At 37.6% G+C, this 26,094-nt stretch overlaps 1 protein-coding gene across 5 annotated transcripts in view; it reads right to left on the reverse strand.

The window, feature by feature from the left end:
- The window catches only part of gabrb3 (gamma-aminobutyric acid type A receptor subunit beta3), a 50,073-nt gene that overhangs the window by 13,202 nt on the left and 10,777 nt on the right, over positions 1-26,094 (reverse strand). For 4 of the 5 annotated variants that reach the window (XM_053230029.1, XM_026945587.3, XM_034297787.2 and 1 more), the window contains exons 4-6: positions 8,132-8,352; positions 2,581-2,663; positions 1,185-1,322 (exon numbers count right to left, since the gene is read on the reverse strand). In XM_053230029.1, coding sequence (XP_053086004.1) covers positions 1,185-1,322; positions 2,581-2,663; positions 8,132-8,352 — 442 coding nt within the window. Of the gene's footprint in view, positions 1-1,184; positions 1,323-2,580; positions 2,664-8,131; positions 8,353-15,150; positions 15,364-26,094 lie in introns of those variants that run through there. The other variant, XM_026945588.3, reaches the window with a different exon arrangement.

Consider the following 26,094-nt stretch of genomic DNA (forward strand, 5'->3'; position numbering starts at 1 on the left):
TTTCAAAATAATGTCCTGTGTCCCATTTAAAAAAAGGAATTTATCCCACAGTGCTGCTGAATCCTGGACTCTGATTGGTCAGAAGGTGTTTATATTAAGGTTTATATGAATGCGCTTGTTCTGATACGTTATCGTTTCCATAGTAACAACTCATTCACAGCGACTCTACTTTATAAACAAATTAAAATTGTGAGTAATCGTTGATAGTAATGGTTTCCGTATGGAGATGTTTGTTGAACAGTTATGGAAGGAGTCTCCAGTGTCAGCGCTTTGTAACAGTCAGAGGTAAAGCTGTAACTGTAAGTTTTCCGACATCTTCAGGACAGAGGAGTTTACGCTTCATTGGGGTTTCTCAGTAACGTGACAAGCTGAGGCTGGTGAGGGAACGACTGTTTATAGCTGCTATAACGTAACATGTTCTGCAGATGTTCCACGACATTATATGTAACTAGAAACAGATAAAAAGTATGTCATGTTGTTCTTTAATTAAGAAAAACTGCAGTTGTTGGGAAAAGGGGAATGAAACACTCAGGGATGTGCTGTTACAGGAAAAGAATCAGCTGTGGAGCTGTAACAGTAACGCTTCATCACACCATCTCATTAACGCAGCAGATCCGTTCTTAAATTAAACTGATGGAACTAAACAAGAAAGGTTCCTCAAGGTTTCCTTGAACGATTAAAAGGTCTGGATTCCAAAATGGTTTGTATCAGAACGCCTGTCTCACAGTGAAACGCTCTGTTGTAGAGATATACACCGAAACTCTATGGGTTCTCCAGAGGGAGAAACTGAGGAACCTTTTAGGGTCTAATTTCAAAACCTCTTAGCAAGTTTATGAACGGTTGAAAGTGAACGCTAGAACCATTTCCACTCACAGGAAGCTATAAAGGAATAACGACTCCAGAAGGTTCTAGTTCTCTGAAATCCTTCAGGGCTCTTGTTGACTATCTATAAGTGATGGAACCCATGATGGCAGGGTTGTACACAGAACCAAAGAACCCTTAGGGTGCTAGATTTAAGCTGCTCTACTTAAACATTAGGAAAACTGGTTTTAAAATCAAGCTTTAAATGCTCTGATGGTGTATGGATAAGATAAAACCTTCCTGAAAGTGTTATGTAACTGGAACTACTTTTTACTGCACTGCTTCACTTTTTGTCTTTACTGTCAGTGTGTGTGAAGCTTCACCTGTGGAGAAGACGACGTTCCGGGACACCAGTTTGTAGTCCACGATGGAGAACTGAGGAAGCTCGATTTGGGACACACCGGATACGGCGTTGTCTCCTCCTTTCCAGTAGAACTGGATATCATCAGTCGTGTAGCCATCTGTACAAATCACACGTGTAGATGAGTCACGTATACATCACTGTGTGTAGAGCTAAAGATGTGGAAAAGTGGGTGGTGATGCGTTGGGTAGTGTTGCTTCATCACAGCTCCAGGGTTCCTGGTTCTATCCTGAGCTCAGCTTATTGTCTGTGTGGAGTTTCACATGTTCTTCCTCAGTCTGTGTGGGGTTCCTCAGGGTTCTCTGGTTTCCTCCCACATTCCAAGAACATGCGAAGTGAATTGGCGACTCTAAAATGCTTCTACATGTGAATGAGTGTGTGAATGAGTGTGTGAATGGTCGACTGGAATCACATTCAGGGTGTATTCCCGCCTCTTGCTCAGCGTTTCCGGGATCGACTCCAGATCCATCAGCACCCTGACCAGGATAAAGCACTTACAGATGATGAATGAATGAATGAATGAATGAATGTTGAAAGAAAAATGTTTACTCAGCATCAACGTAAGATTTGTACCTTTAAAAAAAAAATGAATATGCAATTTTGGTGCATAATACTGTATAAAAGTGGGCGGAGTCAATGCAAATACAATAATTTATCATTTATGAAAGTCACTTCAAGGAGCAGAGATTTAGAGTAAATTGTGTAAATACGAATGAATGTATTAAATTTGTGGAAGCCCGTTTCCTCCAGTTCAAGACAAAGTTATAGACTGTACTCATGCATTTACTTAAATTATGTCTTAAAGTAATAGAAAATAACAAAATAATCAGAAATATTTCTTAAAATTCTGACTTATTCTTACTACAGTAAAGTTTTAAATATTTATGATGCGTGTCATGTTTTCACCTCCGAAAGCAACGGCATTAAAAGATCCTGTGAAAAGGTTTTCATTTACATGTAAACATGATTCATTTGGAAATGATTCATTCTTTCTGAATGAGTCACTCAGGTATCAGTATCAGAGTCATTACTGTTGTTCAGTTGCTCCTGATGAGTTGTGCACCTGCAAACGGCAAAACTGAACCACAGAAGCCAAAATCCTACATTATCATATCCATAAGTGATTATTCATAGATAATACTCTACGTGTTTATCTGGTTTCAAAACATCCGTGAATTGTTTAGAGCCAGTTGTGAGTCAATGAATCATTTCTCAACACGTCCACTGACTCTACTAACTGCACATACAAGTTAATCGTTTATTTGGAATCTTAGTAAATCAGGAGTAAATGTATATGCGTGTGTGTGTGTGTGTGTGTGTGTGTGTGTGTGTGTGTGTGTGTGTGTGTGGACACTCACAGCTCTCTATCTCCAGGGTGCAGTTCTGCTCGTCCAGCGGGTATCTCCTCAGGTCCATCATGCAAGCAGCAGTTGTGGTGATTCTGCATTGAACACACACACACACACACACACACACACACACACACAAACACACACACACACACACAAATCAGAAACCAGAAGGTAGTCTTTTGACTCACAGTATTACTGTATAAAAAATTTGAAAAAGGACAAACATATAGAGATGAAAAGGAGTTCTGTCATTATATCAGCTGTGTGTGTGTGTGTGTGTGTGTGTGTGTGTGCGCGTGTGTGTGTGTGTGTGTGTGTGTGTGTGTATATTAGTAGCTATACTCATGTTCTGGCTCACACTAGTGAACACAAGAGCCATTATTCATCCCTACACTTCTATTAGCACACTTTACACTCAAGAGCTTGCTGTAAACACACACTGCTACTGGGATTCAGCCAGCACACACACACACACACACACAAACACACACACACACACACACACACACAAACACACACACACACACACACACACATGGCCGTCTCTTTGACTGTAATGTAAGCATAAAAATAAAATAAACATACATATTGTTGTGACTATTGGTGAGCAGTGCAAGTGTAAGAAGAGAAAAGGGGCGGGGCCAGAATGGATACATCATTAAGAGGTGTGGTATAGGTGTGATGCTTTTTTGTGTTTTTTTTGTTTGTTTGTTTTCTTATATTGAATCATTCCTCGTCTCTGATATTTTATTAGTTTTGTTTAAAATGTTCAGATAGCTGATTCACTTTTCACACCAGAGCGGTTTGTTTTTATTAGTTACCGATAAAACAGTTCAGCTATATTTAGTGCAGCTGCTTTCATGCATTTTTGTTTCTGTTCTAGTCCTGTCTCCGCCCCCCCTGTCCGGTCATTGGTTGATTACCCTAATGTGTTCACCTGTTCTGTGTTAACCATTTGATTAGTTTGTCTGCTGATGTCCTCTTGTTTCTGTCCTGAATCATTAAAAGTCTAAGCTGTTTCCTGATTGTTATAAAGTGCAGCGACATAAATAGACTTCTTAGCATGAAGCTGTGAAAATAGTTTTTGGCATTGTGTCTACACTAAAAACGTTCTTGTCCAGAGGAGACAGTTTTGGAGCAAAGTGAGAATAGAATAGCAAGGAGCTGTCAGATTTTTAATTGATTAGATGTGAGGGCTAAAATCTAATATCGACATATCAGCAGCTCAGCAATGAAACTATTACTGCTGAGTGATGAAACTATTACACACACTTAAATGCAGATCAGCAGCTGTATTCATGAGCTCTAATTTTTTAAAGTGCTTCAAGCCAGGATTAGAAATGAGTTCTTTTTCATTTAGATTTGTTCTGAACAAAAACACTATTTTGTTGTTCCTGTGCCAGTGTTCCACGCCACAGTCTTTAGCTGGAAACCAGATAGAAAGAAATAAAAGAAAGCTTGATTACGTTCTTCATACATGGTCGAGTCATCTGGCTGTCAGCCGCCGTGTTAGCGCTAACATTTGTCGAGGATTGATCTTCGTTTTCTTTGAATATGACGCTGCAGATTAACACTGTGATTGCCAGCTATTACATCAGAGCATCCTTCAGCTTTGTGGTGTGATTGGTGCTTGTAGAATTGTCCGAAAAATACTTTCTATAGTGGATATCTATCTAACATCATATCTTCCTGTAGCCAGGCAAGAAGTGATTCAGTGATACACTCTGGACAGGAAGTTAGGCCTATTGGGCCTAAATGTTTAGGTTTAGGAAATTCTTTCTTAAAATCACACTGGAATGGAGAAATGGTGTTATTAACTGAAATAACGTTTTCACTCTGGAACATTTTTGATTACACTAATCAGAACGTTTGTTTGTTTTCAGTTTTTGTTTTTGTTACTTGTAACGTTTCTAATCCCATGATGCTCTACTGCCAGAAAGGTTGGAACACTTTCCTTCAAACCAAAAAAAAAAAAAAAAAACACTAAAATTAATTAATTCTGTCATCTGTCCTTTTGCATAATTTATACTTTGAGTGGATAATGTGTGCTAAATCGATCTATTTTAAAAAAAAATAATCCACCTCCTTCACGTTTGTTTCACCCACGTGCACCTTCTCAATCACTGCCGATGACGTGTCATGAAAAATCTCAGCCCAGATGGAGATTAAATTTAAGAGCGGTGACTGAAACACCTGTCACTGAAAGGCTGCATGAATCTACAGTCTGGGCTTGAAAGAAATCAGCCCCAGACTTTCTTCTCTAGCTGTCTAGTAATTTGCATTTTGGATGTGATTGGTTTGAAGCTGTGTAGCTCCGCCTCCTGAATCAGTACTGAGTCTTAGCTTTGAAGGGAAAATTTAGATTTTAGCCAGTAACAAATTTGATATATTTTTGAATAGACAGTATGTACAGTATATTCTCTGCTAATGATCGATTGCTAACTGGAGGCGTTTTATACAAACAAAAAATTATTCATCACCTAAACCTCAAGCCTGTGAAGCTTTAATGAAAATGATTTTACACTAAATCTAGACCACAATATGAATATAAATATATTAATATGAACAGAAAGGATTTTAATTTTAGAAAATGCTGTTTTATTTTCTTTTATTTTCCGTTCCGTACAGTTATTCATCACATCCCGTCTGCTGTTTTTATTTGTTTAAGAGAGCGAGAGAAAGAGTGAGAGAGATGTCGACCGTCAACTCGAGGGAAATTAAGCACGTCTTATTTCACGACCGCTGCGGTCACATGGAACCTGTCCAATCTATCACCTCATCTCCCACCAAACGAGAGCTCGGGCTTTAATATCAAACTGATTTGCTCTCTCTATGAGATTTGAGCTTTGAGAGTTGCAGCGATGAGAGAGAACGATTCCTAAAGTGCTCGTATTGCTGAGAAGGAACATCGGAACCTCCAGGAGGGCCGGGATCCTGATAATGAACTGACACTTTTAACTTTTTTTTAATCAGTACTCGGTCATACTCATTAAATTTTAGCTGACTATTCATTTTTACACACATTACCTACTTTATGTTAATATTAGAGTTACTATTACCACCCACAGGTTGATTCATTTCCTATTACAGCATGTCCCCAAGTGTTTTATTCTTCTCATCCCACACAAATTTGCTGACCATTGAAATTTTTATTAATTAACGAATGACATGTCACTTTTTAATGACACTTTTTATCCGTTTACAGTTACATTTCATTTAGTTGTAAGTCTGTGAAAAAGCAAGCTCAATGAGGTGCAGGTTATGATTTATTAAAGTGTTTGACCACCTTTTGTTGCAAAGCCGACGATTTTCCTCTTTACATTGTAACTGCTGCGGTATAAGCAGAATAACACACTCCAAACCGTTCTCTTACATGAAACTAATAACAGTAACAGTCCTGGCTGAAGAGAAGCAGCCCCATAGCATGATGCTGCCACCACCATGCTTCACTGTTTTTACGCCAAACATATCTTTCAGATTTATGGCCAAAATGTTCTACCTTGGTCTCGTCAGACCATAACACATTTTGCCACATGGTTTAGAGGATTTAGGTGGGCTTTGTTTTTTTTTTTTATTTTTTATTATTGTGAGAAAGAGCTTACAAATACCCACCCTTACCGCTAGCCCAGATGTGTGAATACACAAGTACTCACACATGAATGTACACATGAATACACAATGAGATCCCATACATGTTTTATAAGCACTTTGTGGACCATAAGAAGGATGTGTAGAAAATTCTACAGAAACAGCTGATCTTTATATAGAGTTAATTAGAGTCACTTCTCTGATGACAGGTGTATGATCATGACTTTTGAACATGAGATTGAATGTGATTGGTTCATTCTGAGCACAATCACACGCCTCATTATAAAATGGTGTGCACATTTAAGCAACCAGGTTACTGTACGTTTTTTCTTTTTCTTTTTTTCCCCTAAAACATTTCTATTTAGTTTCACTTGAATTTTGTTGGGTATTATATCAGATTAAAGGTGGATTTAGCTTTTTTTTTTTTTTACATCATAAATACCTGTAATTTTAACAGGAGTGTGCAAACTTTTTATAACTCGTTAATTTTCATTTTGATGTCTGTTTTATAACAACGTTAACAAAATCCGGATTTTTCCATCATGATACAATGAGGATGATGAACTCCGGATAACTGGAAAATAGCACATTGATAAAGTTCAACCATGAGAGCAGAATTTCAGGAGCGTGTGTTTAATACGAATTCTTATTAAATTGTTCTCATTTTTAAGGATGTACTGATTTTAATTTAAAATCTTGTTTAAGGTTAGCTAAACTGATAAAATGCTCAAGGTCAGGATTTAGCGGATTCAGTTCAGGATTTGAGAAGGTTTTTAATTTTTTTATTTTTGTTTATATAATATGATCAGGAGTTTTATAACTAGTAGAACTAGTGTATTAAACCTTTTCCACTAATCCACATGGTTATAAGAAACATATACGATGCGGCAGAATGTCTCATGGCGTTTACTTTAACATTTCACACAGGATGCTGGAATGTGACGCAGCTCCACGGAGAAACCTGGTGCATTATTATACTGTATATACAGTAATGTGTCTGTAGATGTACATTAAGAGGCTGAGAGCTGGTGTATAAGATAAAAAGCTCAATGGAGCGCGCCGTGGCTGAAGTAGTGGATGGAGACTGGAGACACGCCCAGGCTCTTACATCTCTCACACTGAGTGGAGGAACATTCGAAAACCCTGATAACACTAAAGCGCTGTAATGAGATAAGGGCACACATTAGCGCTGATGTAATTTAACAGCCCAGTGCACTGACCGGTACGGGACAACACGTACAGCTAGTGCAGGGAAGAACACGAGCCGGCCCTCAGAACATTCAGGAAACATATTTAAATAATGAAATGTGTCTAAAGGCCCTTCTTGTACACTTGGGCATTTTTTTTTTTTTTAAAGTAAGCTCATTTTATTCATGTTTTTGTCCAGTTGCTATTTTCAGGGTCATAAATAATCAAATAAACTGACGCGAGTGAAGCGGCCCTAAGATCTGTGAAAAAAAAAAAAATCTGTGGTGCTTTCAACACTCTTCATTCGCAAACATCACGATAAAGATCCCAAAAATGATATTAACCTGACGGAAAATAGAAAAAAAAAACACATCATAACAAGGTGGTTTTGTGGATTTTGACTAAGAAGAAAGAAAGAAAGAAAGAAAATGAAGACAGGAATAAAAAATATTTAAAATATATAAGGATAAAGACAATTAAATGAAGAAAGAAAGAAAGAAAGAAAGAGAAAGAAATAAGAAAGAGAAGAAAAATTAAAAAGCTTAAAAATATTTAAGAATAAAGAGAATTAAACAAAAACAAACAAGCAAACAAACAAAAGAAGAGAAAGAAAGAAAGAAAGAAAGAAAGATACAAACAAACAGAAATAAAAAAACCATGAAAAATATTTAGGAATAAAGAGAATTAAAGAAAGAAAAAAACCAAAAGAATCGAGTACATGTTAATGTGTTAAGATAAAAGCGAAAGTGTTAAATCTGAACAGAGAGACGGGAGCGCTGACCTCAGCCCGTAGAGAACGGTTCCGTCCGGGTGAAGGCGGATCATACGGTTCTTCACGGTCACGCCGTGGACGAAGGACTTCTTATCGTTCAGGAAGTAGGTGTCAGGAACCCACAGCTGATCGGCCACTCTGTTATCCAGGGTCAGGTTCAGAGGAATTCCTGAGTACGCTAAACGCTTATCCCTCCAGTACTGCTGGAAATACATCGTCAGCGTGAAGTCCTGCGAAAACAGACATGAAGACTTCATAGGGCTACATAACACCTTCATAGGCCATTCATAACAACGTCATAAACATTCATAACGTCCAACAGGCATCAGCTATCACAACGGCTGCCTTTATGGATTCTGATATCAAGTGACTTCAGTTGTGTCATGTCACAAGTTTTATTGACATAAAGCAGTTATAACACTTATGTTACAATGTCATGACAACTGACTTTGTAGTTACATAATGATAACGAAGTGACATGACATATCAAAACCAAACTCACTTTAATTTATGGTCAGAGAACAAAGACGTAAAGCATTATGGTGTCCTAACAGTGTAATAAGTGTTCATAACAATCTTATAAGCATACTCATCAACAATACATAACCCTGTCATTACAATGTAACGACTGTTAAAACTTTTACTACGTCACAGTGTTTTCATAGCAGTGTACCGAGTTTGGGAGATGCTTTTTGTAACTCACCTCACATGGAATGCTCTGGTGCTTCATAACAGTTTAACAGAAGTGTCATAACACCTTATGTCAACAAAAATATATATTATTTGATTCAGATGTTATGTCAACTTCAAAAAAACTTTAAAATGAACTATAAAATAAAAATAAACGGTCTTTTAGACAGCTGACACATATTGGAATAAGCCTTTATAAATGTTAATGTAGGTTTGTAAATGTCAATGTCAGCTTATGTAGGTGTTATGTAGCACAATGTACATGACCTTCAAGTATTAGTTCTATAACATACATAATACCTGATGTATTATGTTATAAGCATGCTTAAGAGGCAGAGAGAATATACATAACCCTGTTAATCCTGTGTAATGGCAGCTATAACCTTCACAATGTCACAGTGTTGTCATAACAGCATTATAAACACCCAGTGGTGAGTTCAGGAGATGCTGTCATCTTTTACTAACTAACCGTACATGGAATGCTATGTCACTTCATGACATTTTAACACAAGAGTTATAACACCTAATTTTATTTCAACAAAAATAGATATTATTTGATTCAGGTGTTACGGCAACTTGACAACCTTTAAATTAGACATAAATAGTTTTTAAGACAAAATGATGCATACTGGATGCATAAGCCTTTATAAACACTAATGCACACTTATGTCAGATTATGTAGGTGTGTGTGTGTGTGTGTGTGTGAGAGAGAGAGAGAGAGACAGAGAGTTAATAATTTCTAATTCAACCTCATGTCTAAAAAAAGCTGGATGGTTTTGAAAACCACTGGACTGAAATGATTGTGAAGCCCTCTGGATTTCCCCAACACACACACACACACACACACACACACAATTGTTTTTCTCTCTGTCTCCCTGGAGGATGGAGAGTTGCAGGGTCAGAGCTGAAAATCTGCAAGCCATGGTTTCTAGAAATAGATTTTCCCGTTGTCAGGGTGATTTAAAAAGAGAAAGAAAGAAAGAAAGAAAGAAGGTTCTCAGTGTGTGTCATGGCTTCCACCGCTTTTCGCAGCGTTGTGGTGTTTCTGTTTCTATAGTCAGGTGTGTTTGGCTTGGGTTGATGTCTTGTCTCCAGCCTGGTCTTGTTCCTGGTTCAGCTTCTTGGTGTGTCTTGTTTCTTCTCGTCTGTTTTCTTTCGTTCTTGATTACTTTGTCTCATTAAACTCTTGTGCTTCAGTGTTTCAGTGTGAAATCTCGTCCATGTTTATGTGCGTTTCCGAGCCTTGGTTCTTGTCGTGTTTCCTTTGTTTTGTGTAGCTCGTGCCCACTGCCCCATGCCTGTGTTCACATTTCTGACGGATGATCTTTGTGTAATGCTGGTATGATGATCCACGCTATGGACTTTCATGATGATTGCTGGATTTGAGGAAATAAACGACACGCTCCTCTTACACACTTGTGTCTTGCTGCTTCTGCACATCAATCGTTACAGCAGACTTCTCTCAGGAAGGAGGTAGCGAATCAGCTCTCAGTGCTCGGTGCATTTCCTGCTCTCAGTTCCCTGTGAGTGAAGACGATGGCATCGGGTTTCCACCAGCTCTTTCAGTGCGATCTGCACTTGGTGGACTCTAAGCCTGAAGAGAAGCAGGGTGAGGTTGGTGTTATCACAGCCTACCAGCAGAGAACGCCAGTGGAATCCCAGTGGACCGTGGACACCCCAGCCTGGACAACACGGCAGAGTTTTCCTGCTGAACAGAGAAGGGTGTTCCTGCTGAAGTCTCAAGCCAAACCCAAGCCCAATGCCAACGAGGTGGCCCTTTTAAGCCACGCCCAAACACAAGGCCGACAAGGTGGCCTTTCCAGTCATGCCAAAGCCTGAGGCTGGTGAGGAAATGGTCAATCCATCCTGACTTGGCAGATGACATTTTCGCTTTGCCTCCTGACTCTGGCGAGGACGTCACTGCTTGGCCTCTTAACTTCGTAGATGACGTCATCACTTCACATCCTGACTCTGCTGCAGATGTCACCGCTCTACTTTCTGACTTCACAGACGATGTCATCGCTCCGCTACCTGCAGACTTCATTGTCCCGCTGCCTAATGACTTGGCAGATGACGTTGTTGTTCTGCTGCCTGACTCTGCTAGTGACCAGCTGGCATTCTGGTTCCTCGAGCCCCCTGACTCCACTCCTGACCAGCCCTCCTCCCGGTTTTGCAAAGAGTGTTGCTCCGCCTCCCTGCTCTGCAGAGGATGTTGCTCCTCCTCCTTGCTCCACTGAAGATGTCACACCTTTTGTGTAATGCCAGCTTGGGGCCCCTGGAAGCTTGCGGACGTTCTGTTCATGGGACCCGGACCCCCTTTTTTGACACTATAGTGTCGCTTCTGGAGTCACGCCTTAAGGAGGGGTTCTGTCATGAATTCCCCTCTCAGCATGCGCTATGGTGCTACTGCATTGCTTCCGTGTTTTGGTATTTTTGCTTACAGAAAGAAGGAACGAAAGAATGAAAGAACAAAAGAAAGAAATCGCTGTAAAGAAAGGAAACAGTTGTTTGATTTACGCTACATGCTTGGATTCACACTAGCTTCATTCTCAGATTAGATTCGCAAAGTGATCCCTATTTGCAGGTAGAAACTAAAGTTGTGAGGGGGGAACTGGAGAAACATCAGACCACAAGCGCCATAGGATGGTCTGATAAATGATTCGAGACAGTTGTTTGGATTTATTGCTAATTTGCATTCCCCTGTCACTCATCGCTGAAATCACGGCCCTGTAGTGTAGTGTACGTACATAGAAAATGTCTTAGTTGCTCTACACCGTGGATTTCCTTTTTTCCTGTCTACAGTGAGATGATGAAATGACCCGTAAATCAGTCGAGATGACCTGACTCTGCTCACACACGTGTTCCTCCACCACGTCTCACTCGGCCTTATTAAGCGAACAGATTGTTCCAGATGTAAGGGACGGCATGTCAGGCCTTCATTATACCCTCGAGTGAAAGTGTAGAGCAGTGTAGCAGACACACACACACACACACACACACACATACCCCCACACATTCCTCTACATTAGCTGTAGCATGTACAGTGCTCCATGCTGCATACTGAACAGCGTGATCTCAATTCTCTCTTAAAATTCACACTGACGCAATTCCAATACGGCCATTCCGACCGATTGGATTGGGCTGATTGGATTTTCCGATCATTTAGAGTTAGCAGTCAGACAGTATCACTCTTCATCACTCCTCACTGGGATCGAAAACAGAGAAAAGTGAACAGAGTCTACAAATGAAGGCAAAAGTTTACACCCCCTATGGTGTTCAGTGGAAAAACAAAAAAGAGTGGAAAATGTGAGAGAGTCCTGCAACAAGTGTTTCTCGTTTTTCTTTCTGGTCTAAGGGTGTACAAACTTTTGCACTCATAGACATTGTCATAGAAAGCATCTTTCTTTGCTAGATTTTTTCTTGAGTAGAAGCATCAGAGACGGGGTTTCTCTCTATATAACCACCACCTTTAAACACAAACACACACCTTTACATCCCCAACAAACAGGGATAGAAAATACGGACTGAAGAGGGAAATAGCAATTAAGATGCGTCTCCTTCGATATCCTCCACCTTCCCTTTAAAAGAAGGATATTATTAATTAATGAATGAATAATATCGTATTTATGGATTTCATGCTCCTCACTCGAGCTGATTATCGCACAAGAAAAATGCGCGAAGTCAGAATCACACGTAACTGAGACACGCCCCTGCTTTAGACAAACTCCGCCCCCATGTGCATAACTGAGCTCTGAATACTGATGTGTGTAATTTCAGTATTAAATCCTCACACAGTGCATAACATTACGAGGTCATGCTGTAAGCACACGTTACTCCCTCAATCACGCCGAGGCTGAACTCTTTGACCTTTTACTGGATGCAGATCTGCTCTTTAACGCTGCTTTACGGCCAGGAGAAAGGCCTCATCTGAATACAGGAAAACACTTTATATAATTATATATTTAAATTCCCCCCTGGCTTTTGTCATAAACACACACACACACACACACACACACGTGCACAAGCAAAGCGGATGAATCCAGGAAGTTATTTTTAAACCCACTGCAATTCGATTTCATTTCTGTGAACATTTTTATAATAAAGACTAATATGCAAAAGAAAATATAATTTATCAAATCATTCTTATTGAAATACAAATGTAAGAGATTAAAAAAATAATTAAAAGTGCCCTTAATTCAATTTGTAACTCATATTATCTCATATTATCTCATATTATCTCATGTTTCCCAAATATGTATTTCATCTTTAAATATTAAGCTGTTTATTCCACTTTTTTTAATAAAATAAATATTTTCTTCTCATTTTATGATATATTATGCAAATTAAAATATTATTTTGTTAATTTTATATGTTAATTTCCATCCTTTATTTGATAGATTCTTAAATCGAAACACATTTGTGTCACTGCTTTAAATCTGCTGTAGGTATTATATTTTATAAATAATTTTTTTATGGTATAATTTTTGGTATAATTGCTAAAATTATGCATCTGAGTGCACTGAGGTTTTAGATTTAGACTAAAACATTTTTTTAAAATTAATTTTGGAGAATATGAAATGATGTTATGTATACAGTGCCCTCCAAAAAGTATTGGCACCTTTCATTTAAAAAAAAAAAGGTTAAAAAATTGCATACGAACATTATATACAGTTTGACAAGACATTTAATTCATTCTAACAAAAATGTACCAAAATTATTGACACCCTTAAGGGATATTTTAAATAGATACAAACAAAGTATCATCCCTGAGAAAGATAAACACTCGAGAGAAACTCAAGAGAAAACATTTTGACAGGTTTTTTTTACTGTTATTCTTTCCTTTTTTATTTCTTTCATTCTTTCTGTCTTGTTTATTCTGTGCTTTAGGAGCTACTAACATCATGTATCAAGAAAAAAAAAAAAACGATTACACAACCAGATCCAGACCGCCCGCTTATCTGCACGCCCACTAGGCGAGTTTGGCAGATTTACTGAACAGACGGAAAGAAAAAGAAAAAAAAAACATTCTCACCACTCAAATATCACGCATGTGAATATGAATATGTCTGTTTTAGCACAGTCTTTGAGTCATAAAACTAATCTGCAGCTCAGACTTTAAAACTCTCCGTCACATAACCATCAAAAAAAGCAAGAACTTTTATCGTAACTATTATCTAACAAGATTACATCATTATTTGATCATATAAAGCATGTCAGAATATCAAATATCAAATTATTTTCTATATTTTTGGATAAAACTATATACACTTTTTTAAAATAAAAGTTCTTTTTTGAGTGTGTTAAGCTGTAAGAAAACAATTTTGTGGTTTCCTAAAGAACCATTTGAAGAACCTTCTGGATCTCTAACAATTTTTGTATGTGTGATAAAAGAACTAAAAAAAAATCCTCTGTTATAAATATTACAGTTCTATAAAAGAATCTTAATAAATCATTATTCAGTGTATTAACTGTATCATCACTGTATGAACACATCAGCTGTTCTTCTCACTATCACACTAAAGAACCCTTCCACTGATTTATTCAGTCTGTTTAATTACATTCCCCTCCAAAAGTATTGGAACAGCAAGGCCAGTTCTTTTGTCTGTGCTCTACACTGAAGACAATTGGGTTTGAGATCAAAAGATGAATATGAGACGATAGACGAGAATTTCATTTCCTTATATTTACAGCTAGACGTGTTAAACAACTTAGGACATGGCAGCTATGGTGGCAGAACCACCCAATTTTCAGGTGAGCAAAAGTATTGGAACAAAAAGTTACTTGTAAATGAAAGTAAATGACACTTAATATTTGATTGCATGTTCCGTGCTTACAGTAACCGCATCAAGCTGGTGACCCGTGACATCACCATGAAATTATAATAAATAAATAAATTAATTAATTAATAAGTAAATAAATAAAGTCAAAAGAAAACTAATTTGAAATGTTTTTTTTTTTTTGTTACATGGCTAGAACTTTTCAATTTGTACTCATTTTCATTTTTATAATTTATCCAGAACCCTCTCTTAACCAATCATCACCTTTTCACTTAATTTATACGTTTTGATGAACGAATATCTGTGAATCATGTGAGGTACATTACACTGAACCTGAAAATGATTAAAGCAAAGCATACTTTAAACATGGAGTAAACTATTACTGTTTTTTTTTCAAGTTCTCTTGCAGACATTCAGGAGAAATCGTTTTTTTTTTTTTCAGCACTTTGGCCAAACTGGTCTGATGTCAGTTCAGATCAGACTTGGGAAATATGTTTGTGGGAGTTTAATTAGTTTCGCTTCAACAATCCGTTCGAGTAATGATTTAACTTTGTAATTTACCTCATTACGGTCGTGTGGAATTTAAAAGGCAATCTGTCCACTGCTCCTGTCCCTGAATACAAAACAGCTTTTCTTCAGTCTTACGCACAAAAAAAAGTGAAAAGAAATAAAGAGAGAAAAGCGAAGGATGGAAAATCCGAAACAAAAGACAAAAACAAAACTCAGCTGTTAAATGAGCTCCTTCGGGACTGAAGTAACAATGTCATTAATGAGATGAGGGGTGCTCTAATACACACACACACACACACACACACACACACACACACACACACACACACACACACCAGAGTCTAACAGCATTTACGTCAACTTAACGCCACCGTGTCCACTGAGGATACCAGAATAGCAGCAAAGACAAGAGAGCGAGAAATTCCTGCACAGTGTGTATGTGTGTGTGTATGTGTGTGTGTGTGTGTGTGTGTGTGTGTGTGTATGTGTGTGTGTGTGAGAGAGAGAGAGAGATCCTGAGTCATGCCCCTGTTTCAGCAGACTGGCACCTTTTTCCCAGACGTCCAAACGCAGCAGTTTAGCTCACAGAGCTGTAAACACTCAGAGAAATCTCCGGGCGCTCCTCGCCATCCCAGTGAGAGTCGAGCCTCTGAGCCGAGCTCAACACGTTTATTTAACTCTCAATTACACACTTTATTTTATTCAGTTATTATTCATTTTTACTCAAATTTAAACAATATTAACATTAAAAACATTAAATAACTAATAAACATTACATTAAAAAAATTATATTTATATCACAATTTAACGAGATAAAATTTTATTTAATTTTAATTGTAATTCCTGTCACATGACCTCCATCTGCGTGCGTGAGGGTGTGTGTGTGTGTGTGTGTGTGTGTGTGAGGGTGAGTGTTTGAGAGAAAGAGAGAGGGAGAGAGAGACAGAGTGGAAGAAACAGGGTGGGAGAACAACAGTGTTTGTGTGTGTGTGAGGGGGTGCGTGTGTGAGGGTGTGTGTGTGTGTGTGTGTGCGTGCGTGTGTGTGTGTGGGTGTGCGTGTGTGTGAGGGTGTGTGTGTGCGTGTGTGTGTGAGGGTGCTCGTGTGTGTGTGTGTGTGTGTGTGAGGGTGTGTGTGTGTGTGTGTGTGTGTTTGAGAGAGAGAGAGAGAGAATGAGAGAGAGAGAGTGGAAGAAACAGGGCTGGAGCACAACAGTATTTGTGTGTGTGAGGGTGTGTGTGTGTGTGTGTGTGTGTATGTGTGTGTGTGCGCGCACGTGTGTGTGTGTGTGTGTGTGTGTGTGAGGGTGTGTGTGTGTTTGAGAGAGTGAGAGAGAGAATGAGAGAGAGAGTGGAAGAAACAGGGCTGGAGAACAACAGTGTTTGTGTGTGTTTGTGTGTGTGAGGGGGTGTGTGTGTGTGTGTGTGTGAGGGTGTGTATGTGTGTGTGTGTGTGTGAGGGTGTGTGTGTGTGCGTGTGTGTTGTACACTGAAACCTCAAGAGTCAAACAAGGTATCAGCGCAAAGCTCAGCGTGCCGCGTGTGGGTGTGTAGCGGAGACAGCGTCGTCATGGAGACGGGATTTATTAATATATTTAGCTGTTTTGTTTGCTCTCCTCCTCTTTTATTTTTAGCCCGATCGTCGGCTCCGGGGGCCTCTAATTGTCCAATCAGGCGTAAATGCTGGTGTCGAGCAGCTTTAAAGCCACTTTCCAATAGCTGCTCATTACCTCCAGCTCCAGGATAAACCGAGTTCGCTTTGTGTCTCAGCGTGATCTGAGGACGCGGCGTGGACCGGGATGACGTGTTCTAATAAAACATTTATTATTTTTACTCAATATCAGAGATAATAAAAAGTCCTGATATTACACGTGTGTGTTTATGCTCTCCCATGAAGCAGAAGTTCCCATGAAGTGTTGTGTTTTAAAGCTTACCTTACAGGAGGCGGAGATTTGCGTACACAGGTATGAATGGTGGGCGGAGTTAATTAACACAAATATTTTTGTGATTCGCTGAGCTCAAATTCAAACTTACGTCAACAATTCACACTAGCAAGTGACAAATCTTGCATGTAGCTTGTGGGCGTGGCCTGTTTTGGCCTGTGTTTTTTTTTTAGCTGTGATGTGAAACAGTCGTAGCTATACCGTATATTAAAGCTAGCTAGCTAAACACAGATTGCTTTGCTGCTTTCTATTGACGTCACTAAGAAGAAGACTTCGGTGCTGTTAACGTAACTGCAATTTAAAAATAAAAAGTGAAAATAACAGCACGCCGTCTCTCAATGTACAATTGGACCTATAAGCGAAGCGTGTACGATTCCTGCCAGCGTGTGGCGCTGTAGAGTTTACTGTAAGCTGAATCTCTCTCTCTCTCTCTCTCTCTCTCTCTCTCTCGGAGTCTGGTCGTGACTGGAATGTGCAGACGTGCGAATGATTCATGGTTCCATGTTGTGTATTTTCCGGGCTGATGTAACGGCGGTGTAACAGACGCCTCACCTGCTTTACTCTACTTCGGGAAAAAGGTGCGCTGATGAGACGCTGATGATGCTGATGAGACGCGGATGAGACGTTAACGAGACGTTGTTACTTCAGCCTCGTGTCAGTCTCCTGAACTCTATTGTGTGTGACGGTGACGAAGGAGCACGAGGTGCAAGCGTTGTGTTTTTGTGCTATTTTTTTTTTCAGGGTGATGATGTGGGTTTTATTGCTTCATGCTGAGAAAACAGTAATTTTCATAAATCCCTCCTGGTTCCTGCAGCTTCCCTCTTCACCTAAGTGGCACAAACACTTTCAGACACTGACTGAAGATGATATTGGTTTCTAAGACAACGGCTTTCACTCGGCACACGCTCCACGCCGATGCGCTCATCGTGTGTGTGTGTGTGTGTGTGTGTGTGAGTGTGTGTGTCCGTGATGTTCTCATCATGCTTTACAGCCTCGGCCAGAATGGGCCAGACCAGAAGATCAGGTCTGATGATCAAATACAGAGTTCACACACACACACACACACACACACACACTTACGTTATAGCTTCTACACACAAATTGATTTCTTTCTGCATTTTGTTTGTTTTATGACTATTCAGAGCTGCAAATAAATAAATTGTAATAAATTGTAATAAATTGTACAATCTGTAGCCAGTGTGATTTGTGATCTATTTTCACTAACTTTACGTCACGTGACAGGCTCACGTGATGTAATTAGTTCACGCCAACCAATCAACAATCAACTCAAACAGGGTTGCCATGGTCACAGTTTTCACCCCAAACTGACCTAGTTTTGGAACAAGGCTGTGATTGGAAAAAAAAAAAACAACAAGATCTTATTTTAAAGCATTATAATGGAAACTGAATTGAAGTTATAGGTGATGACAAACAAAGCAAAAGCGAAAGTGCAGACAGTGTGTCTATGACGTACAGAACCATTTCTATTGTAAGATATATTGCAAAGACTGGGAGAGGGAAGACAGAGGATTATGGAGTGGAAAATATCGTAGATCCTGGAAATGAGAAATGCGCGCACACCACTGTGAACTTCTTTCTCAGGCTTTGCATTGAAAACAGGAAAAAAAAGAAAAATATGCCTCTAGTTTCAGGTCTTTTTGAGATGTACTTGAGCTGGAATTTTTTTTGCTGAGACCTGGCAACCCTGGTCCTAACTCATATACAACTTTCACATACTATTTACTGCATTGACATGATACACAGGATTTCTGCTGGAATAAATCCTTCTGATTTTAGCTGTAGATACTTTCTATGCTTGAGAAGTTTAATTAGCATTAGATCTTATGTATATTAAACAGCTAATGTGCGATATTGTACAGAAACATGGAGTGTACTTTCTACGTAAGTAATAAACCACTGTGTGTGGTGCTGTTACAGTAAAATAATCAGTGACGGTGTGGAATGATGAAGCGGAGGTACTGTTACCACCCCGACGTTGATTATTTTCCTCTAACAGCATGTCCTGTAGTGCTTTATTCCTCTTATACCACAGCATTTTACCAATGATTACAATTTTCATTAATTAATGAATGACATATCATATATTTTATCCATTTATAGCTACATGAAACAAGTGAGTTCCTGTTCTCACTTACGTTATAGCAGCTATAAACAGTCGTTCCTTCACCAGCCTCTCTTTTTTCTATCTAAGACAAAAAAATTACTGAGAATTTTGCTGAGAAATTCTGCGAATCATAAATCATGAGTCCTGAAGATGTCGGAAAACATACAGTTACAGCTTTACCTCTGACTCTTATAAAGTGCTGACACTGGAGACTCCTTCTGTAAATGTTAAATAAATAATCATCTCCTTACTGAAAACTTCACCATATCATTGATTTTAGTGCAAATTTCTGTTATAGCGTATTAGCAGAAAAGCATTAATATAAATCTGCATTACTGTCAGAACTGCTGTATAGAAAATGAATCTACACCTTCTGACCAATCAGAATCCAGAATTGGTGTAATAAGATATCGTCCATTTAAACAATCATAGCTAAGATGTTAAAACCTTATTATCAAATATACATGGTCTATGATTGATCCTCGTCCCGTCATGCAGCTGGTCGTGAGTGTGTGTGTGTCGAGACGCATCATCACACTGTGATTGAGCTTTACTCCGACAGCAGGCTCGAGACGCTGAGAGGAAGTGGCATTTTAATATTTAATAAACTTATTTTCTTCTCCCAGGTTCGATCTATTACTCGATTAAGCAGCAACACACACACACAAGAAATCCCTCATGCCAAGACGTATTTTACAGCTTGTCCTGACTGGTTAGTGTTCTCCTCATCGATGAGTAATGGTCACAGAAGAACTTTTTTTTTGGTTTTCTAATGAAATCTTACTGTTTTTTGTGGTTGGTGCGATAAAATAAACAATCATTTACACCACAGAAAAGATCGTTTCACATAATCACTGCATTTTCTTGAAGTTTTCTGTAGCACCAACAGTGAAAAGGTTCTACAGCAATAACGGTTCCTCTACAGAACCATTTCTGTCACTTTTCTTTTGACGAGTGGATCTCGAGCAGCCCAGTTCCTCAGACCCAGATTAGCTTTAATTGGTTTTTATGGAACGCTGCTCCATTTTCAACATATTGACACTCGTTTTTTATTCCTGTTTTGCACTCAGGATTGCTGACATGCCTGCTTTCAGCAAAAATGTTTTCAGCATTCAGAATCAGAGAATTATTATTATTATTATTATTATTATTATTATTATTATTATCAGAAAGGTAACATTAGTAAATAAAATTATAATGACAGTTTCTCCTTTAATCAGGTTTAGTGTTAATTCAGATTAATAATATTTATACATATTCATATTTTCTTATATATTTTGACCCCATAAAAGTTATTCATCGATAATTGGCATATTTTTCCTGAACACAAAAAATACTTTTTGGCATCGTTTAAATATTGTTTTGAAAAATAAATAGTATTATAGAACTATAGTACTACAATTATTAAAGTATAATGCTATATAATAATAATAATAATAATAATAATAATAATAATAATAATATGTATGTTGCCTTATTGAAATATTGTACATTAAACAAATCACAATTTTATAAAATAAGGAATAGATAATTTAATTAATAAACAAATATTTAGATTTTTGGGGGGTAATTTAAAGTGATAAGATGCAAGATAACATTTATTATACCTTTGTGGTTCCAATAACTAGCCAAAATATTATTGCATTTTTAAAATAAAATAATGAGCCTGATATTGGAACAGTTCATACAGTAACTGTATTATTTATAAATAAATAAATCTTTTTTAAATTATACTAAAGGGATCCAGCAAATATTTTGGGAATACTGTATAGTAGTGAACGTGAGCAGAGTAGCTAAGAGATAACTTCAGTAACGTTAGTGATGAATAAATGAGTTAAATACATAAATCACGGACGTGGAGGCGGTCCTAATTTGCATATTCATGCATATTCATAGGTTCTATGAATAATAAAGTTAAAGGTGTAGAGATGTTCCTGTGGCACTTGCATTAACAAAAGACATATACTGTAATTCTCCTTTCCCTTTTTCCTTCCTAAACGTGAACAGCATTTTTTTTTTTTTTATATTTAAATTGACTTTCACGTACCGCCGAAGTGCTTTATACAGTTTTCAGCCCCGGGCTTTGCATTAGCATCTTGCGTCATGTGGATCTCAGGGTTAAAATAAAAGCAAACAGTTAACGTTTTAATGAGGAGCTGTAGTAGTTATAACCACTATAAAAAGCTGAGATTACATTCGTGACATGCTGGATGCAAAAAAAAAAAAAAAAAAAAAAAAAAAGTAAGAAAGAAATCAGCTATCATTAGTGCTAATTAACGCTGGGGCTCTGGGACTGGAATGCTGTCCGCGTGTCTCTGCGTAGCCCAGGATGAATAAATAAATGAAGAAACGAGCTTCTGAGAGCCAAATATTCTTCAGCTTCTACCTCGAAACTTGTGCAGCTGTTCATTTATTATTCACTGACAGAGAGATCGTTTATTATTCAGCCACAGAGACGAATCAAAGAATCCCGGTTATTAGAAGGAACACTAAGAAGAACCGAAGAGCTCGCTGACTACATCTTTAAAGAACGTCGATAAATCTTCCACATGCTGTCAGCTTCTGCTTTGTACACAATATTTTACAGGATATTATGATGAATACTTACTGTTAGCATCAGTCACGTTGAATGACTAAAGATACACGGAAATAAAGACGTGAATCCAGATCTGTTTTAAAATCAAACCAGTTTGACTAATCAGTGGAGGACGTGACGAGAAGAAATCAAAATCATTGATATGGTGAAGTTTTCTGTCAGGAGAAATGTGTTTATTTAACATTTATGGAAGGAGTCTCCAGTGTCAGAGGTAAAGCTGTAACTTTATGTTTTCCGACATCTTCAGGACGGAGGAGTTTACGCTTTCTGTGGATTCTCAGTAACGTGACAAGCTGCATTTTCGTTTTTTTTTTGTCTTATTATAACTATTATTATTATTAGCTATTATATAGTATTATTTAACAATGAATGTAACTATAAATGGAATTAAAGTATAACGTGATGCTCTTTTATAAATAAAAAAATTGTAATCGTTGACAAATTGCTGCGGTGTAAGAGGAATAAAACACCTGCTATTATTGAAAATAATCAATTTCAGTGTGGGAACAGTAACTCTGTTCATCACACCGCTCTGTTGTTGATTATTTTCCTATAACAGCACCACACACAGAGAGCTAGAGGGCATTATATCATGTTTTATCCACTGTATGGGGCACCCTAGAGGGCACTTTATCATTTTATCTACTCAATTAGACATGCGGAACTGTTTTTATAATCCTGCCCACACATGTTCAAATAATAACACCTGTCCGTGATATTGTCTAATATCTTAAATTTCCTCAAACATAAAGAAACTAGTACTCTAATTGAAACCACTGTGACCTTGACCAGGCAGTTACTAAGGATGATGAATGAACACTGTAGGGCTGTAGATGTAAAAGACTAGGATTGAAATGAATCTAAACAACAATCACAAATCAATTATTACTGATTATAACTCAAGCATGTCGAACAAGGACAAACAACTGGTGTGTAAAATGGTTTTTAAACTGATGTGTACGTCATTTAATAGATTAACGAGGTGATTCAACTCAGATACTTTTACAATAGTTTAGCGGTAGATCTGCTCCATGGGCGTCGCTAGGGCTGATCGTTCAGGGCTCGTGCGCCGAATGATTTTAGTCTAGCCCCGAATGTTCACTGCCTGGAACTGCCCAGGAGTTTAGTGGAAATGTGATAGGATTTAAGTAAATGTTAGTTGTTTAAACTTAGTACAGTGCTGTTGCTGTTCACAGTACGCGATGCTGACTGCTAAAATCTCTTTCTCCCCATACACACACACACACACACACACACACACACACACCACATAACTGATCTCAGACTATCCCCAAATATCTCAAGGAGTTGAGCGCGACATCAGTTAAAAAAAAACGCAGAGTGGACAGTCCATTGAGAGGCGATGGAAAGTCAAAAGAAGAATCAAATGAGTCTTCTTTCTTTTTAGCAGAACATGAAGAAAGGTAACTTTTAGCTGTTCTGAAACTGTATTCAAACAATGATTACAGCAAGCGAGAACACACACACACACACACGTAGATGCCTCATTGGCCACGTTTTCTTTATGCCGCGATTCGTCTGCTTGTCCACCATTTGCCATATTGAACGGTCAAGATCTGCCAGCTAACGCGTGAGTGAATTAACAGATGGCTTATATATAAGATCACTGAACAGAAGAATCTTAAAGAAGGATAGAAAGGTCATCAAGGGCAGGCAGTAGACAAGACACAAGCAGCAAGACAGACAGCAATGAGAGAAGAGTGGAGGAGAGGCTGTAGTAAAGAAAGAAAGAAAGAAAGAAAGAATGAGACATAGTGCCAACATAAAGAGAGGAGTAATGAGGATCATCCTTTCAACAAAGTAAGAGGTAGGCATAATAAAGATGATAGTAAAATAATAATAAAAAAAGATATCCACATGTATTTTAAGAGCTGTAAAAGATATATAATGTTACAAGGAATGTGAGTGTGTGTGTGAGAGAGAGAATATAATGAATTTTTACCTCCTTTTTATTGACAGGACTAGTCTGTGATAGGACAGAGACAAGACGGGACTGAATCAGGAAAGGAGAATTGAGAGATAGGTAAATTAAGAGTAATCCCGCCTCGACCCCCGTATTAAATTTTCAGTGTACTTCCTCTCAGTATTGTGCCACTGTCCTTGTATTTCAAGTTTACCTTCTCATCTAGTGCTTGAGAGTAAATAAATATGGCCCATAAATATGAATCTGTATGAATATGAACATATAAATATGATAAAGTTACAAAGAATTACTTTGTGTTTATTAATAAACTAGATCTACTGCATAAAAATTGCAAAATATGTTATCCTTGGGGAGAATGAAGTACTCCATCAGCCCCTGATGTTTTCAAATCCTAGAAACGGCCACGATCTGCTCCAGATTCTGAACAAAGTTGGTTATGTATCGACATATCATATCATATTGTATCATATCGCATCATATCATATCATATCGTATCATACTGTATTGTATCGAATCGTATTTATTGAATCATATTGAATCGAATCCTATCGAATAGTATCATATTGAGTGACACTGAATCGTATCTTATTGTATCGAATTGTAATGTATCGTATCGTATCATATCATATTGTATTGAATTGAAAGGAGTCGAGTCGAATCGAATCAAATTGTATTGAATTGAATCCTATCCATTCGCATCGTATTGAATGATATTGAATCGAATCAATCGTATTGAATCGAATCCTATTGATTCGCATCGTATCGAATCATATCGAATCGAGTCAAATCGTATTGAATCGAATCCTTTTGAATAGTATCATATCAAATGATATTGAATCGTGTCATATTGAATCGAATTGTATTGTCCTGTATTGAATCATATCATATCGTATCATATCGTAGCAGATTCTGTGGTATCGCTAAATATCACACACATTGGCTTAAGAATCGTATCATGTCATGTGGAAGCCTGAATATTAACACTGTAACTACATCACACGGCACCGCACATTCATGCTTAATATTAATGTTAATTAATATTAATGTTAAGGTTAATAAATGTGATCTTTATTTGTCTTGTTTGAGTCCTTGTTTAACTGGGATCCAGGTCCCTATACACACCGCTGGTCTCAGACAAATGCCATATGAAGCTTTCTGGCAAAAAAAAAAAACTCAGAAAAGTGTGTTTTCTATTCGAATCTGTATTTGTGTCTGTTTAAAACACATTACCTGTTCATTCTGAATAAATTCATCCTCGGTTACATCCCTAGGCCCTGCTCAGTATTTCCTCCAGCATGTGTCTCATTATTCAGCGATAATCCACACTTACTGAATAATTCACTCTGCGTGGTCATGTACAAGTGTTCACGGCTTCCTGAGTTAATAAATCAGAGATCACCGAGAGAATGAAGAGGAATGACAAAACAATAAAAAGTGGATTTCTCTACTTCAGCACAAAGCTCACATTAACCGAAACCTTACTGCAAAATGATCGCGGTATAGTGACGGTTTAAATCACCTCACGCTGAATGTGCTGTTTAACTATTACAAAGATTTCTTTTCAAATACGTCTTTAATTTGCATTCATTCCTTACGTATTGTAATCCATATAATGCACTCCATTGTTAGAATTATGTTCAATTTCTTTTTAAGTCTTATTTTTAAACCCTAATGCTTTTATGTAACCACATCATCATATAATATGATTATGCTAATTTTACATTATATGTGTTGAAAGTTTTAGAGTTTAAAAAGTTCACTTCCACCAGAAATAATAAAAATGAAGCTTAGTTTTTACTTTATACTTGCAAATTCGTTTTCTGTTACATTCGTTATGTTTATTTGAATATTTATTTCTTTTGCCTGTCAGATCTTTTTTGTCATTTAATGTTCTTGCATATTTTTTATTACATTTTATATACAATATATTTTTTACTTCTGTATTTTAATTATTTAATGAAGGTGTTTTTCTGATGATTATTTTTTAAATTATTTATATATTTAATCCATGTACTATTACGTTTCATGAATATTCCTTTATCTTGTTTTTTTTGTAAAGTATATTGAGCTGGTTAGTTGATGAAATGAAAGATTTCTGAAGCATGATAATCTGCTGTGTAATTAGTAAACAATTAAAATTATAAAAAATATACAACAATATACTTAAAGAAATTAGACAACAGTGCAGTAATTTAGAGCTAATAAACATGGCTAATTAAGGAGCTGTTCAGTAATTACTATCAAATATGCAGCAACTACAGTCCCATTAAGAGGAAATGAGTGAGTTACAACAGAGGAATGTAAATGTGGACTTAATTCCTTTTATTTCTCATCTCTATTTTTTTTTTCGGAAATTTAACATGAAAAAAAGAAATCCACATGTCAGAT

Source organism: Pangasianodon hypophthalmus, chromosome 2 (assembly GCF_027358585.1).
Source record: "Pangasianodon hypophthalmus isolate fPanHyp1 chromosome 2, fPanHyp1.pri, whole genome shotgun sequence".
NCBI lineage: Eukaryota > Metazoa > Chordata > Actinopteri > Siluriformes > Pangasiidae > Pangasianodon > Pangasianodon hypophthalmus.